The following is a 17,432-nucleotide window of genomic DNA, read 5'->3' as shown; positions in this document are numbered from 1 at the left end:
CTACGTTTCTTATTCGAAAGTCATTGTGGTTGTGCACAATAGATCTCGAAGGTTGCCAAGCCGGTACCTTTTTCATCCTTGTCCTTTTAACAGAAGCAAAGTGCAGTGGGAAAGTCATTAATGGAAGAGAGGAGGAGGAGATGTGGCACTTTCTTGTGATTCAGGCAACTGAAGCAGGATTTTGGGGATGGCCTTTGTGTGATAAAGAGGAGATTTTGTGAACCATCAATTAAGTTTGAGTATAATTCTGGACTCTGCAACTGCCCCAGGGATGATGATGGTCATTATTATTGCTGTTGTTAGCTTTGTTTATACTCTGTATTTCCCTCCAAAAAATTGGGACAAGGTGGCCTTACATTTCAAAGCAAATGCACTATGGCTAAAAACTTACCAAAGTCAACATTAAAACAGAACTGATGCGTGTTTTAACTACCTGGCACAAATGGCACATGGCTTTTAGCTGCCCTAAAAGCAGGGGTTAAGTGGCACCTGAGATCGCTGGCCAAAATGGCAGGAGGATCAAACGCAACAGCGAGGGCCATGGAGGGTGACCCGGGCGAGACTGGAGTGGCTACTGGGTGTAAAGGTGTTTTCAAAAGCATCTCAAGAGGGAGATGTTATGCCTAGGCAGGATCCACACCCTAATCGGTGCTGAAACTACACTGGGAAGACCTGTGACCTGTATAAATTGCCATGAATGAAGCAAGCACACAATAGGAAGCTTAGTCTTTCTGAAAGGCTATAGTATACTCTTCCCTGTGAACTTGCCTGAGTCCTGAGATCTTTGTGAGAGGCCCTTCGTTCTGTCCCACCATCTTTATGGGGACATCTTGGTGGTTGCTGTCACTCTCCCAGAGGCTGAACAGGCACCCTCATTACTATTTGTCTAGGTTTTCTAACAACTCAGGGAACCTTCTGTCTTCAGCAGGTATATTTCCAGAGAAGAGAATGTGGATCTGGTGGGCTTTCAGCTTGACTGTGTTTATTCACAAATTGAATGAAAGGGAATGAATGGTCCTGAAAGGTGTCAGCACCTGCCAGCAAGGAAAGTTTTAAACGGTGGGAACAGTATGGAATGGGCTTTTTGGCTGAGCAGAAGTTGGTGAGGTCCTGTTTGTTTAATTCCAACAGTTCTCTGTCTCTCCTTGCTCACGGTTTTTCTCTCTCTCTGTCTTTCTTTATGGCAGGGGCACCAGGAACAGCGACCTTTAAAAAACCACTCGAGGTACGTTTCAGTTCATGAGAAAATATGAGAATGCCTACCAGGGGCTAAACACTGTCTACATGGGTTTGGGCACCCCCAAATCCTACACCATCTAGGAGCTCCCCAGGAGTTAGTTTTCTCCTTGTGACCCTCCTTTGTTGCTCTAAAGCTGCTCAAAGGACTGGTCTCTTCCTTAGCAGACACAATTAACAATGCATCATAAAGCACAGGAGGATAGAACCCACTCTTTTCTTGCTGTCTGGTTGAAGGAATGGCCATCTCCACTGCATCATTTTTGGGTTCAGTCCCCCTTGCTGTGTGTTCTTCTGCAAAATTAATATTTTGTCTGCATTCATAAGTTATACAGTGGCACATGTTTTTGTTGTTATCAAGAGCCCACATCCCCAAACACAGGATTTTTAAGCATCTTGTTCAATCTATATGAAAGGAAAAGCTTTCCAACCCTCAAATAGGGGACATCCCTTATAATAAAGGAAAGCTTTTCTGCCCTCAAATAAGGGACGTCTGTTATAGTGATACCTGTCAGCCCAGTCAGAGACCCATTTTTCAGCCCTCGAATAAGGGATTCCCTTAAAATAAGGGACATTTGCCAGTTCAGTAAGGGACAAGCTTTCTGGTTCTTAAACAAGGGGCAATCCTAATAATAGGCCCAGTGGAGAGAGCAGGCATGGCTCCTGTATGCCCTGTTGAATTTCAGAACAAAGAGGTTGAACACGACAATGATCTGAGCGCTTCCAAAGTGCGACAAGATGATTGTTGGTGAACCTTCTCCCTTAACTCAGTCCTCTTCCAGCTCAGTTCTCAGTTCTGGAGGACACCAGGTTGGGAAAGCTGGTCCCCACATACCTTAGTCTGGGTTCACACACACTACAGTTAAGCATCGATATGGGAACCGAAGCGGTCCCGTTGTTTTTCTCTGCCTGTCTATGAATCTGTCACCTTTCTCCTCACTGTTTCTTCCTATCTGACTTTTTTTTAAATTGAAATCCTCTTGGGGTAGCAGGCTATCCTTATGATGAAATAAAGAAGTGAACATTCTTCCCTGTTGACTCTCTGCACTTTTCTTGTTTTATCCCCAATGGTCTTAATCGTAAGCCTATTGGGGAAGAAACCTGCCCTCTCCTCATTCTTTGTCAAGGGCCACATATCTAGAAAGCAGTGCATAAATATTAACAGGCACACAGAATCTTAATCCAACGCTCAAATCCCTGCAAATGTTTTGGGTTGTTTTCCCTTCATCTTTATGTTTGTGCTGTGAGCCACCTTAGGAGAAAGGCAGTGTATTAATTAATTATATTGATTTCCTTTTGATTCAAGGTGGCAGGCTCCTCTGGGTATTCCTCACAGACCATCAGGAAGGGACACCGAGGGGTGGATTCTACTGGCGAAACCACATACAAAAAGGTAGGTGCTCTTTTACATCTCTTGTCGTCATCCTCCGCATGCGTCTTCTCCTCCTCCTCCCTCAAAGGTAGATTCCGCCCAGCATTCTGAAGCATCTGAGTCATCCAACTGAGCATAAAAGGCCGGAACAATTCAAAGAAGCATCAAACTTCACAGTCGGCTTTTGATGGGTTCAGGCCAGCCAGCACTCCAGATTCAAAGGTCCCAGGAGGCCTGTCGTCAAGTTCCATTCTGGGGATTTCTCTTTGGGGCATCTCTCTTCCAGAGACTCCACTTTTTTTCCCCAGGAGCTGTTGTGCTCCATCATAAATGAAAGACCCTAGCTGGTTGAGGGTTTCACTGGGATTTGTTTGGTTATTTGGCTTCTTGAAATATACCCTAGCCGGCTAAGTGTGAAATCCCTTGGGACCCAACTTAAGTTGGAGCCAAGCAGGGATGCCCTGCCTTGCTCTGCCTCTGGACCCATTTCCCCACACCCGGATGAAATGGACTCTGGCTCCCTCCGCTCCTTCCGGCGGCAATCTCTTGACGTAAGTGGACAGCCTCTGGGGTGGAAAGTCCTTACCCTTTGACTGAAGACTCTGGGACGGGGACAGACAGACCTATCATCTTGTGGGGGTTGGAAATGGAACAGAGACAAAAGGTGGCCAGCTTTTGAAGACTCTGGTAATGATTAATTCTAGTCCCTCTGTCTTCGATGAGTTCAAGCCTTTTTTTGAGGGAAGAGCAAGGGGAGAGCTGTTGTTGTTCAAGAGAGTTCAAATTCCTTCCTCCTGGTGGTGATTGAGACACGACACCAGCCTTGGCTTCTTTGAAGATAAGGCTAGAAGTATTTCTTCTTGAGGTTGTAGTAGTGTTTCGCCCTTTTTCTTGTCGTTGCCTTGGCTTCTGATTCTTTGGAATTTCACCAGAACTGCTGTGTTGGAGAAAGAGACAGAGAGCGATACTTCTTGTTTCCCTCTGATCTGTTGTTTGCTGTCCGCCTCCTTTCCCTGAGGCACTGGGGCTCGGCTTGTTGTGGCATTTGCTTTTCTGGCAGTGGCGGCATGTCACACATACCTTGCGCCCACGGGCCCGGCTTGTAAATCCGAACTGAAGCGTGTCGCTGGGACGGAAGGGCTCCCTGGACTTTTTGGGTCCCTCCCTTTCCTAAAACACATTAAGTTACATCTCCCAGTTTGAGTGGAAACCAAAGCTCTCTCTGTTACAAAGGGGAGTAGCAGCCTGAGCTCCAGATTTGGAGGGGTAGTGAAGCTTCAGGCTTCTGAAATCAGCTTCAGTTTTTACTCTCTCTTTCTCTCTGTGCCTCCAAGACGCCTGTCGACTTGTACTAACAGGTATTAACCAGGCCTGACTCTGCTTGGCTTCAGAAATCAGGGGAAACTGGGAAGTCAAGAGTTGACTGGTGGCATAAGCAATGCAGGCGGTCCCCTCTCTCACATTGGAGATGGTGCCCTTCTCCTTGTTGGAAGTGATACCATTTCTGTTTGAATTCTCATTCCATGAGTTCTGCATCCATCCAGCACTGGATTTTGTCTTGCCCCAGTGCAGTGGCAGAGCTTAGCATCGGTTCCCTCTCTCCTCTTACCCCCAGCAAGAAGCAGGAGAGGAAAGCAAGCCCCTCACCTGACCATTATCTCTGCATTCTAGAGTCCCCAAAGGCAGAGCAGCTCCTGCCTTGGATCTTTATCTCCAGAGTTTAAAAGCAAAGGGGAGGAAAACAATGGAGGGCTTGCAATATGGTCACAGGTGGACCTGAGTTGTCTGAGATCCAAGCAGTGTGATCTGTCGGCTGTCGAGGAGGCCGGAGGGAGGAGAGGAAGGGAATGCGGAAGACAACCAGGATGGGGATTTCCCTGCCCCAGTGAGCAGAAACAGGCCTCACTTTCTGTGGGGGAAGCACTGCTGGCATTCCTTCACTCTTCTCTCTCATTACACTCCTAACGCAGTCACTTCAAGACTGTACAGATCCAACTGTTTTGTGACATAGTTAGAGAAAGAGATCATCTCTCTCAAGAACAGTTCTAAAGCAGGTTTGCAAAAAGATTCTTTGCTTTCGGCTGACCTCTTGTACGGAGAGCAAGAATCACCACCAGACAACCAGATAGGGAAACCCTTCTCCTTCCCCCAACATATTGGGTTTTATTTTTAAAGCATTTTGACTTGTATTCCAAAATGTTCTCTCCAAGCGCCTTAGATTAAGATTGAAAAAAAATGAGTGTAGATAAAAATACAAAACGCACAATTGAAACAAGTTGGCATATCATCACTGTTGAATTTAAGAATGTGAGTGTTTTACAAAAGGGAGGAAACCCACCAGTCGTTAGCCCCTCAGTGGCTGAAAAACCTCCTCCATAAAACAGACTTCAGGCCGTCTTTACTTTGCCAAAAGAATAGTTGGCTCTCTTCCTTCTGATAAAGGAAACCTAACCTGTTTGCCTGGCTAATTTGGCTGAGTTAAGGGATGACACTGGTCACGATGAGCAAAAGCTTAGGCAGCACAAATGATGGCAGTTGAACACATTCTCTGAAGCCAGCAGATCACTGGGCCAGGTAGAACTTAAATCCCACACCAGGGCTCTTAGCCGAGTTTGCAAGGAAACTGGGCAGAGCAAGTCTTTTAGACACACACACACACACACACACTTGCACACTGGGGTTTCTATGAAATCTGCACTGCGTACATTAACCTCATTGGCTCTTTCCTTTCCTTTCCTCTTCCCAGACCACTTCTTCAGCTCTCAAAGGTGCCATCCAACTCGGGATCACCCACACCGTGGGCAGCCTGAGTACCAAGCCCGAGCGAGATGTCCTCATGCAAGATTTCTATGTAGTTGAAAGCATCTTCTTTCCCAGGTGAGCCTTCTGACATAAACCTTGGTTTATTTGTTCTTTGTAAGCCTGTATATAAGAGCCAGCGTGACATAGTAGTTTGAGGGTTGGACTAGAACTCTGAAGACCAGGATTCGATTTCTGCTCAGCCATGAAACCCACTGGGTGACCATGAGCAAGTCACACTCTCTCGGCTTCAGGGAAGGCAATGGCAAACCTCCTCTGAAAATCTTGCCAAGAAAACCCCATGATAGTTTTGTCTTAGGGTTGCTATAAGTTGCAAATGGAAATAGCAACAAACAAACATAAGTTGCTTACTAGCCTCTCTCCTTTCCCTCCAGCGAAGGCAGCAATCTGACCCCAGCCCACCACTACAATGACTTCCGCTTCAAGACGTATGCCCCTGTCGCCTTCCGCTATTTCCGTGAGCTCTTTGGGATCCGGCCGGATGACTACCTGGTAAGTCCTGCCAGGGGAAAAAACAACCAACTCTTGGTGGCTTCTTTTCAGGCTGTGGGAGAATCAGGTTTACAGAACCATGCCACCAAGAGGAGTGGCAAGTTGCCTCAATGGCCAGTCTGCTGATTGCAACTCACAGGCCTTGGCCTACTACTCAGAGACTAAACAAGATGTAATCCAAAAACAGGTAACTTTTCCAAGTTGAGGCTACGCAGCATGCTGAGGCAAATCTAAAGAGTAGTTCCCAGTTGGGCACATTTTGGGAATATGTTGTAGCAGAACAAAATACAGGGAGAGGCTGGAGTGTTGAAGCCAAGCACTCTAGGTCCCCTACATCTCCAGCGTGGGAGAAAGGGAAAGGATGCATGTATCATGTCTGAAACGCTGGGGAACCACATCACAGTCAGCAACACTGACTCAGACAAGCTCAGAGTCTGGGTTGGGATGTGGCACTTCCTAGTGCAAGCATTTTCCACCCTGCCTGGAAGAATGCTGAGTGAGCCCCAAACCTTTGTTATAAAATGTAATGGTTTGCAATTAGTTTGTGGATCCCAACGTATGCCTCCTGTGGGACTTTGACACAACTGGGACAAACCCCAGATCCAAATCCAGACCTTCTGCGCTGCCAATCTGGCCCCCTTCCCCATGACATCCTCTGGTCTTTTCCTCCCATCTAAAAGGTTGGGATGCCTCTCTTGAGACTTGGTTCTTTTTCCATAAGAGCTTGAGCTAAAATATGCTGATATTTTTAGCCATGTCCTTTTGCCTTTGACTCCTTCCACCACTGAAGCGTGGCCCTTCAACTGAAAGGGAATTTAGCCCTTGGGTCAAAAGAGTTTCCCCATCCTTGGTGTTTTATATTCTGGGGCAGCAGCCTACTAGCTGAGATACTGGGAGTTGAGGTTGCTCCAAATTAACTGGAGGGGATTGCTTGTCCATCACTCTGCAGATCTGAAGCCAGCCTTTCGGAAGTGAGTCAGGAGTGTTGGTGACCTCTACTTATGTGTTTTCTTGCCTCTCTCTCCTCCCTGCAACTACAGTGTTCCCTTTGCAGCGAGCCCCTCATTGAGCTGTCGAACTCTGGGGCCAGCGGCTCCATCTTCTACGTCTCCAGTGACGATGAGTTCATCATCAAAACAGTTCAGCACAAGGAGGCAGAGTTCTTGCAGAAGCTGCTGCCAGGCTACTACATGGTGAGTCAGCTGAGAGAGGGAGTGGGCGGCGAAGCCCGTGGGTTTTTATGTCATGGTGAAATGCTGCATTAAAATAATCAGTGGTGCTGATCATGAGGGTAATCATAACTAAAGTGGCTCTTCACCTTGGGAGGATTGCGGCACATGGACGTTACCTGAGAGACATGCTACAGGTAGGACTTCTCAGGGGGCATTAAAGAAGCAGTTCCAGTATGAGTGCCTGGTGTGAAATAGGTCTTTGTGGGTGCATCCACACATCTATCCAAGTCCTAACCAGGGTTGATCCTGAGCTGATTCCTGAGCTGAACATAAACTCAGAGGCACCCATGTTCTTCAGCTCTGTTTCATGCCTGGCTCTGATGGGTGGACTTTGAATTTCTGCCAAAAAATCTCCATTAGACACTGTAAGCCTGAAGGCTTGCCACCTGGGGCCAGTGGGTTGGTGAGACCTGCTTTGGGGCAGGGACATGGTCATTTTGGTCCATTGTTTAGCAAAACTGCTTTATGTGTGAGAGATGGGGGGAAGAAAGGGGCAGGGGGCAATAATGATGATTCCTTGTTCATTTTAAGGTATCCAAAGTCTCTCTTGCTTTGTGTGGGTTTGGTGGGGTTAATTTTCTTCATTAAAACAATTAATAAGGAAAAGGAGACCATAGATTTAAATATTGCTTTAAAAAGTATGGAAAGGGGAAGAAACAACCCAAAGAGAAATGATACATAGCCAACTGAACCAGGTCTTGTTGCTAATTTGGACGAGCCCTTCTTTCGTTTCCCTCTGAAGTCGCCCTGAAGTTCTGCTCTGAGCAGCCTCCCGTCTCCTTCCTTCCCGCTTTCTCCAGAACTTGAACCAAAACCCCCGGACGCTGCTGCCCAAATTCTATGGCCTCTACTGTGTTCAGGCTGGGGGCAAGAACATCCGGATCGTGGTGATGAACAACCTGCTGCCCCGCTCAGTCCGAATGCACCAGAAATACGACCTGAAGGGCTCGACCTACAAGCGCCGGGCCTCTCAGAAGGAACGTGATAAAGTCTTCCCCACCTTCAAGGACCTGGACTTCATGCAAGATGTCTCTGAGGGGCTTTTCCTGGATGCCGACATGTACACTGCCCTCTGCAAGACCCTGCAAAGGGACTGTTTGGTAAGTTGGGCCCTCCAAAGGGACTGCAGAGACCATCTAAGACAGTTCTCTACCATAAGCACTTTCAAGAGGTGACCATCCAACCTCTGCTTAAAGGCCGCCAAAGAAGGAAAGTCCACCACAAGCTTTTCTTGTACAGTTTGCCTTCCTTATCCATGGATTCTTTATCCACGGATTCAACCATCCACAGCTTGAAAATATTCCAAAAATACATATAAATTCCAAAAGGCAGACTTTGATTATCCCTTTTTATATAAGGGACACCATTTTACTATGCCATTCTATTTAATGGGACTTGAGTTTCCACGGATTTGGGTGTCCACAGGGGGTCCTGTAACCAAACCCCAGCAGATACCAGCTGTAATTTGAATCCATTGCTTTGTGCCCCACCCTCTGGGGCAGCAGAAAACAGGTTGGGTCGCAGATTGTTGCCTCCAATAAAACATGGAGACTGACTTGATTCTGCTTTCGTTTCCTATGCCTCCCTTCCTCCAAGTAGGCTTGCCAGCAACATGTGTGGTTCTCCCCACAAGTTGGTCTTCAAAACGACCGCAGAAGGTAGGTTAGTTCGAAAGAGAAACATGGGCCCGAGATTCCCTGGTAAATCTCAATGCTGGGTGAAGGACTGAACCCAGATTAGAATGAAACAGACTAGGTGCCAGGTGAGCAGCCATGTGCATGTGTGTGTTTGTGTGTACATTCTCCTGTTGGGTTGCCAACTCCAGTAAGACCTTGTTACTGATCACCAGCTAGCTTAGATCTGAACTCAGGGGCAGTCGAAGGGAGGCTTCTGATTTATGTCGATCTGAAGGGTGATATTTCTTTGCTTGCTGTGTGGAGCTTGGCTTGTTTTCTGGAGTGACTTGGAGCTGTTTGCTCTCTCATTAAATAAAGAAGCACTTATGCTTTTTAAAAAGAAGCCACCAGTGTTCAGTCACTGTAGGCCCTTTTGAAGCAGGGTGTGCCACATAACAAAACAGACAACTTGGCTAGGAAAGCGGAGAAGCCCTCAGGACTGGGCAGGTAGGAAATGAAAATTACACAGTTTGGCTAAAAGTAATACGACTCATCGTGAAGGTCTTTGCAAAGTCAAGTCAGGTGTTGGCTTCTGACTGTCCTACCTTTGCTGTTGGGTTTTCTTTTTAATTCCCTTTCCTTTCTGTTTCTCTCCTCTCCCCGACGTGGACACCTCAGGTCTTGCAAAGCTTCAAAATCATGGATTATAGTTTATTGGTGGCAGTCCACAACTTGGACCTGGCTCAGCGGGAGCGGGCTGTAGTGGACGGGGCGGCACAAGCGGACACACGCCGGCCGGCAGCCCAGAAGGCCTTGTACTCCACGGCCATGGAGTCCATTCAAGGCGAGGCCAGGCGAGGCGGCACCATTGAAACCGACGACCAGTAAGTCTGGAGCGATTCTTTAGAACAGACTGTGTGTTCAGACCCAGTTTTGCAAATAAGATCACTTCCAACAAGTGGCACAGGTACCCAAGTGATAAAGGTGATGTGTGAGGTCCAGCGGAAAGTGCAGAGAAGTCCCAATAAGCTGAAAAGATGGTTATTTTATTAGTAAAGAAAGCCCATCATGTTTAGGCCTGTGTATACTCTCAAGGTTTTCCTTCCTTAGCAGCTCTTTAGAGTCAGAGTATCTAAGGGTTAAAATTATAGTTTTCATTTGTCCAGTAAATGATTTTAGAGAGTTCTTGGTTTTGAAATTTCTGAACTTTGATTCTCAATACAGATTGAACCTCATCTGAAGGGAGGAGGGACCCATTTCTCATTCTAAAACCAAACCGAATATTCATCCTCTTGGGGATGCCCCCTGTGAGCAGACAAGATAGAATGGTTTGAGTGTTGGACCCGGACTCTGGGAGACCAGGGTTCAAATCTCCACTCACCTATGAAAACCAACTGAGTGACCTTAGACAAGTCACACCCACTCAGCCTCAGAGGAAGGCCAGGGCAAACCTGGTGTAGAGGTTTATGTGTTGGACTAGGACTCTAGGAAACCAGGGTTTAGATTTCACTGAGTTGTGGAAACCATCTTCACATGAGCCATGATAGGTTTTCCGTAAGGCTGCCATATGTTGGAAACCATTGGAAGGTAGACAGCAGCAGCGACAAGGAAGCCTCACAAAGCCCTTATGTTGAAAGCTTAAGGCGAGGCGAAGAAATCCCCTCCCGAAGCCGTTGACTGGGCTGTTTTGTGCTCCGAGGCGTTTTTCAGGCCGCTACACGTGCGGGAACTCAGCCAGCCCCATGGCGGCAAGTGAGCCTAGCGCCTGGCTCTCAGGCTGCCAGCGGCTGAATCGCGGAGAGGCAGCCAGGAACGGAACGGCCCCTTGGTTTGGAACGACGCCGGCAAACTCACGTGTCCTTGTTCTGTGGCTTCCTTCCCATCTTTCGTTTAGGATGGGAGGGATCCCTGCGCGGAACGCCAGGGGAGAGAGGCTTCTGATCTATGTGGGGATCATCGACGTCCTGCAATCTTACAGGTAGGAAGCCCTTGCGCTGAGTCTCCCCCCCTGCGTTGCGTTTGCGCACGTGCTGTGAGTCACTTCGGAAAAGCAGCACATTAAACAATCTGTCCAGCTTTATCATTACAATCATTGATCAGTCTAGTTTCTAAAACTCCTTCATAGAGAGGCCAGACTGGCATCCTCCTAATTATCTTTCTGCAAGCCGGTAAAAATATGTGTTGTAAGCCACCTTGAGCACCAAACTGGGAAGAAGGCAGTTCACATTTCTGAATCTGGACTGATCAACAATTGTGCTGATAAAGCTAGACCGATTGAGAGCTATAATATGCACTATGCATGGAAGTAGACTGGAAAATGGAAATAGAGCACACGATCTGAAATGATGCACCTCGTAACTTTTTTACTACTAGTAGTAATACTGTGTTTTTTATGCCCTGCCTTTTTCTCAGTTCAGGACTTAAAACAGTGTACAACAGTTAAAACAAACACAGTGACTAAATTGTCAAATTGAAACAAAGACAAAACATTAAGCTTGTATTTAGAACGCAAGCGAACAACCACATCCTTCTTTCCCAGTCAGTGAAAGCCCTGGGGGAATGTGGCTGTTTCTGGCCATTTCCTAAGGACTTGAGGTGTTTCAGTTTCCTTGGGCCCAAGTCCTCCAACCTTGGTCTGTTTGGATGCTTTCAATTTGGGCCATGGAGGGGAGGGATCTAGAAGTCCAGAGTGGCCTCCTCATAGCCCAGAAGACAAGATGGGGACATGCCTGCTCTCAGGAAGTGGCTCAACTTGCCCAAGACGCCCGTTCCAGCAAGTCCTTGCAGATTCAGGTTGTAGCAGGAGGTTGTAACGTAGACGGAAAGTGTGCAGGTAGGGATGTGTTGTGGGATTAGGGAGGGAGGAAAGCAAGCAGGCAGGGGCTTGCTCCGGCCAGGAATTCTGGATAATCACCTTGTTTTTTACAGACATTTCTAGGGCAGCTAACCACACACTTGGGAAGCGGAGCTAGTTTAACTACAAAGAAGGATGTCTGTATGATGTGTTGCTTGGAAAAACACATCGGGGGAAATGACACGTTGGTCTTTGAGGGAGTAAAGCTGGTTTAAAAATCCAGCAGGTGAAAAGCAGAAACAGCAGTGAGGGTAACTAGGAATAGACCAGGTGGTCTTCATGGCAGGATCTGGAGATCCAAGCCTGGTACTGTGTGCGGCTGAGATAGTTTCAGTGCCGCTTTATCATGCCTTGGAAGAAGTTCCCCTTTTTGGAAGATAACTCCAAAATTCTCCAGCCTGTTATGCCAACTGGAGGGGAATCTAGAAGTTACCAGTTTAAAACGGTATCATCTCCAAGCTCTGAGTTTGATGGGCAAGTTTTGGCGAAAAGGATTCTTCGCACTGCTCAGCAGAAACATACCTGGCTGTTGAAAGAAGTATACTATAGCAAGGTTTGCCTGAAGCAGAGAAGCTGGCCTTCCACTGGATTGCTAGAGCAATGGGCTGGTGAAATGAAGTCAATGAAGGGTGCCACCTTTTTTGCGAAAGCGGCAAAAAACCTGTGGGCAAGGATCCCAGGTGTACCCTTTCCAGCTTCTTCTCCTAATTGACCACCTCCCCTTGACTTGCTTTAAAATCTGCATCAGAAACTAACCTGTTTGTCCCTTTCAAATCTTTCAGGTTCATTAAGAAACTGGAGCATTCATGGAAAGCGCTTGTTCATGATGGGGTGAGTAGGTTGTTCTCTCTCTTGTCCAAGAGGTCCTGAGTGATTTTCCAGATAGATAGATAGATAGGTGGGCTACATACCGCCGAGAACCAGCGCTGTCCCGCCGCCTGTGGCGTCCGGGAGCCGCAGCTGCCACACCGCGGGGCTCCCGGACGCTCAGAGGAAGGAGCGCGGAAATTGCACTCCTTCTCGGGCCCCGGAAGAGGCGCCGCAAGTGCCAAAGGGCGCACTCGCGGTGTCACTTCTGGTGCGCCACATGCGGACACAAAACATCCGTTACGTCAATATGGCGGTGGCCGTGTAGAACGGCCGCTGCCATATTGTACGTATTGAATACGTATTAGGGTTAGGGGGGTGCGGAAGCACCACCCCTTCCTAACCCTAATACGTATTCAATATGTATTTTTGGCGGTCTATAACCCGCCATAGATAGATAGATAGATAGCACTCTCACCTGTTCCAAGCTGAACTGTTCTCCATTAACCCCTGGTTATCTCTGAGTGTGCCTCCGTTTTGTGGTTCTCTGACAGGACACGGTGTCGGTCCACAGGCCCAGCTTCTATGCAGAAAGGTTTCAGCGCTTCATGTGCAATGTGGTGTTCAAGAAGATCCCTTGTAAGTTGCTGTTTTTAACATACTAGATTCTTTGTGGGTGGGTGACCCTCCCAGCTTTCGAGGGCGTCCTTGTGGCTGAATCCACATCAGTTTAGAATACAAGACCCTTCAAAGAGAATTAGATGACACGTTCCAAAGAACCCCTTGAGGGAGACTCAGTCTGTATTCACGCTAATATGTGCACACACTAACATAAGCACAGTTTATGGAGATGTGAATCTCAGGGGGAGGGATACAAGGAGAAGATGTAACATCCTGCACACATCACTTTTACCAGGATCTTTGGCCTTTTGGCTCCAACAGGATGCTGAGGTGGACTCACCTTTGATCTGATTCTGCAAAGGCTGTTCTTGCTCTCCATGCCACCATCACAAGCCTCATTCTCTGATTCCTTACTGGACCAAACACATTCTTCCCAGGTCCATACTTTTGAAGCTTGGCTTCATAATCTTGGCCAGGGGTGGGCTGCATGTGGACTGCAGCTCCCATCAGCCCCAGCCAACCTTGCCAGGGATGGGGGAGGATGAGGGTTGTATTTCCCCACATCTGGGGAGCCACACACAATCCCCATCTCTGTTCTATTCATTATCATGAGTGGGGATTGTTCAGCCTTCTTGATGTCATGGGACTGTGATTCCCAGAATTCCTTATCATTGGCTATACTGGCATAGGGCTGCTGGGAGTTGGAGTTGGGCCAGATGATTCCCACTCATCATATAGATAACTCTGTGTGAGTCTGTACAGTGTATAGAGTCCAGCTCAGCATCAGTTGCTGTGCTCCTTCAAGAAATTTCCAGCTTACGGTGACCATAAGGTCAACCTGTGCCATAGGGTTTTCTTAGGCAGAAAATGTGTGGCTTGCCCAAGGTTACCCAGTGGGTTTCCATGGCCAAGTGACTACAACTCCCATCAGCTCCAGCAACCATAGCTAGTGGCATAGGATGCTGGAAGCTGCACTCCCACAACATCCAGAAGTTCCACTGCTTTGCCCACTCTTGGAACTAAACTAAGAGCAGCACTTGGCATGTTCCAAGTGTCCGAATATTTCAATAGCAAGGTTTTCAGAAATGTCCTATTAAACGTGATTATTCTGCTAACTTTATAAGGGAATCTTGCATTTCGGATTCTGTCTGTGTCCTTCAGTTGTGTAGCCCTCTCTTTTTTGGATCATTAAAAGCTGCCAATAAAGTTATTTCTGGGGTGTGAGTGTGTTTTGTGTTTTCCCCCCCTTCTTTTTAAAGTAAAATCTTCTCCTTCGAAAAAAAGCCGGTCGGGCGCAGCACCCCCTCGGCGACCAGGCCAGGCCGGACCCCCTTCGCAGGCGCAAGCCCTGTGCGAATCCAAAGTGCAGTTCATGATGGAGGCGGAGGTCGAACCAGGTCGGTAGCTTCCCCAGGAACTCCCTCCATCCCCAGAAAGGAGAAGCAAGGGGTGTGCGGATATCTTTGGGATGTTTCCTTTTAAAGCGTAATAGATAACAACTCCCAGAATCCCCAAGCAAAGATGGGTTGAGATGTGAAGGCCTGGAGGGAAACTCAGGGGGGGGGGACATTTAGGCAAGACTACTTCTCATCATGGCAATTCCTGGTCTTGGTTTCCTTTTCTCAGTTCTTTTGGTGACAATGGGTATTTTACAAATCAATTTGTCACTGTTTTATGCATTATCCATACTTTTTATTGTACCAAAGTGCCTGTTCCCCACAGATTCATTTACAGGGATTCATGGAAATCTATGTTGAGAGGAGGGCTGTTAAAGGGGGGAAGTCTGAGAAGTTCTAGTAGCCATCCATGAAATGGAAGTGGGACTTGAAAAGAACTTACATGACCAGCTCCTTTTGAAATTCACTATCCAGACCTGTCCCCTTAAATTTGGGAGGCAGAGGGAAACCTTTGGAAATCAACTTGGCCAAACCTCCTAACTGCCTCGCTATTCTTCAGCTAAGTCTGACTTCCTTGTTTTCCTTTCCCCTTCCCTTCCTCTGTTCCTTTCCTCCTCTGTTTTCCTTCCCCCTTCCCTTCTTCTCTTCCTTTCCTCCAGGTTCCCAGCTGGGCCGCCCCGACCTTCTCCCCCGGACTCCACCTGTTGAGGAAGCCAACAGCGACTCTGCTGCCACCACTTTGTCCAACTCCTCTCTAGGGAGCCGAGGCCACAATTCACCTGCCAACAGGTAAGCGTCCACTCAGCACCGGTGGCGCCTGGAGAATCGCAACGAAGCATGGCTCCCTTGTGAGTCCAGGCTTTGCTTATATTGGTACCTATTGGTACTCTCTGAAAAGGAGATGACCAAGAGATCCAGCCTTGTTTGCAGGAGGAGGCAGGGCTCAGTTTTACTAGAAGACCCCTTTTTTCCTGCCTCTTGAGGCGAACATAAGAGAAGATCAGTTCTTCTTCTTCTGTGCCTTCAAGCCAACTCTGCCTTAGGGTTTTTATGGCAAGAGAAGAGGCCTACTATTGCTTTCCTCTGACTTTCCCTGGAAATATGAACAAGTGATGGTGCCTCAAAGCCCACCCTCATTGGCAATGGGTTTTCCTTCTCCTCCTCTTGCAAAAGAAGAATGCTTTTAATCCTCCTCCATCCCCATCTCTGCTTAGGTCTCAGGGAGAGATAGTTCCAGAACCGTTTCCGACCGTGACGGCCCTTAGCGCCTGCGCCGCTAGGTGAGAGGAGACATAGGCTAGACCAGCTTGTGCTCTAGGATTTCAGCATTTAATTTATGCCAGAGATGGGTTAAGGACTCTGGAAATCCCTTGGGTTTTACACTGCTTTGAGCTTCTTCTTTTTGTTCTTCTGTAAATTTGAGGGCCCTGGATCCTTTACAGCCTTTTGTTTGGGGGTAAGTACTTTTGGGTAGGCCGGCTGAACCAAAAATATCAGGCAACACCCAGACACTCCCATCGAAAGGTCTTTCCGTGGCATCCAGTTATTGACCTGAGGCAGTGCCCAGGGATACTGGGAGTTGTTGGCCTTGTGGGAGGATCGGAAAGGGTTGGCTCCACTCTTCCATGATACTAGGAAAAAGAACCTTTTGGTGCTTCTGTCCAATAAAAGCTTATTCACACATTAGAGTAACTGAAAGATTTAGCCCATGAGTGTTTTACTCTAAATCAGTGGTTCTCAACCTTCCTAAAGCTGCGACCCTTTAATATAGTTCCTCATGTTGTGGTGACCCCCAGCCATAAAATTGCAGTGTCTCAGTTCCTAAGACCATTGGAAATATGTGTTTTCCGGTCGTCTTATGTGGCCCCTGTGAAAGGGTCGTTCAACCCCCAAAGGGGCTGCGACCCACAATTTGAGAGCCACTGGTCTAAATACTAAAAATCTTTGAAAAACGGGTCTTTTTCAAGGCAGAGTACCAGGGGAGGGGGAGATCGGAGGCAACGGGGGTTTGCGTTTCCAGTGCAATGATGGAGGGCCTGTCTCTTGATTTCCACATAGGTCAGAGAGAGAAGAATTTCTCAGTTCAGACAACTTATCTGCGGAGGTAGCTAGCTCAGCATGCTTTCAAGTAGGTGAGACCAAATCTAGACAGACCAAGAGGGAGCCGACACGCGGAGCCCCCTTAGCGATAGTGTTGAGGGGCTCAGAAACCGCTTGCCGGCTGTCAGTGGCCTGGCATCCAGTGTGCAAAGCTGGGTAAAGTTAGAAACGGGTTTCAGGAAGCGGCGACTGCATGAGGCCCTGGCGATCTGCACGGTGCCATGGCCAGCCATCCAACTTCACAACTGGAGGAGGGTTAGCCTAGCAATGGGTTGTGCAATCTCCAGCCACTGGAATATGGTCTCTGGCACAAACTGGTGTTCTGCCAAGGCCTTTGGGGCTCTTTCTATCATTGTGTGGGTGGAGAAAGGAACAATTGAGGTGCTAGCAGCTGAATCGTTGGGTCTTCCTCAATCTGTTACGCCTACAACTCACAGAAGGCTGAGCTTGGCTAAGCCAACAAAGCCTGGCACGTAGGCACTAAGGAAAGAGGGAAGGATAGGGAAACTGGCGTGATTGGGGCACGGGAGTGGTTTTCTTGCGGGAGATGCCCATTTTCTTTACCTTCTGATGTTTCTGCCAAGAGGCAGGGATGGATATCAGGAGACCTGCTGTCTGTGTTTGTCTAGACGGCACTGAAATGTTCAGGTCACGAATGGGCACAGTGCCATTTTGGCCAGAAGCATATCCACCTCCTTCATTAGTCACAGATCCTGCCATCTCTCTGCTAGAAGAGGCAGCGCTTGCCCAGCTGTATTCCTCTCCCTTCTCTGCCTCCAAACCTCTAACTCCTAAAACCCAGTGTGGTACAAGCTGCATGCAGCTTAAAAAGAGATGGGTTGCGCAAGTGAGCCATGCTGCTCTCACCCCACCATCCGGAAGCCA

The 17,432-nt window shown here is 47.9% G+C and overlaps 1 protein-coding gene across 2 annotated transcripts in view; it reads left to right on the top strand.

Annotated features, from left to right (window-relative positions):
• Positions 1-17,432, top strand: part of LOC149301776 (phosphatidylinositol 4-phosphate 5-kinase type-1 alpha-like) — a 29,746-nt gene that overhangs the window by 8,435 nt on the left and 3,879 nt on the right. For both annotated transcript variants that reach the window (XM_089483852.1, XM_089483851.1), the window contains exons 2-15: positions 1,188-1,225; positions 2,543-2,629; positions 5,355-5,485; positions 5,803-5,920; positions 6,961-7,113; positions 7,953-8,252; positions 9,447-9,652; positions 10,663-10,746; positions 12,405-12,453; positions 12,984-13,068; positions 14,310-14,447; positions 15,107-15,236; positions 15,662-15,727; positions 16,506-16,575. In XM_089483852.1, the coding sequence (XP_089339978.1) occupies positions 1,188-1,225; positions 2,543-2,629; positions 5,355-5,485; positions 5,803-5,920; positions 6,961-7,113; positions 7,953-8,252; positions 9,447-9,652; positions 10,663-10,746; positions 12,405-12,453; positions 12,984-13,068; positions 14,310-14,447; positions 15,107-15,236; positions 15,662-15,727; positions 16,506-16,575 (1,655 nt within the window). The remainder of the gene's footprint in view (positions 1-1,187; positions 1,226-2,542; positions 2,630-5,354; positions 5,486-5,802; positions 5,921-6,960; positions 7,114-7,952; positions 8,253-9,446; positions 9,653-10,662; positions 10,747-12,404; positions 12,454-12,983; positions 13,069-14,309; positions 14,448-15,106; positions 15,237-15,661; positions 15,728-16,505; positions 16,576-17,432) is intronic.

This window comes from Sceloporus occidentalis, unplaced genomic scaffold, assembly GCF_023333645.1.
Source record: "Sceloporus occidentalis isolate IW3139 unplaced genomic scaffold, rSceOcc1.0.p SCAF_20, whole genome shotgun sequence".
Classification (NCBI taxonomy): Eukaryota; Metazoa; Chordata; class Lepidosauria; order Squamata; family Phrynosomatidae; genus Sceloporus; species Sceloporus occidentalis.
This window is presented reverse-complemented; position numbering and strand designations above follow the sequence as displayed.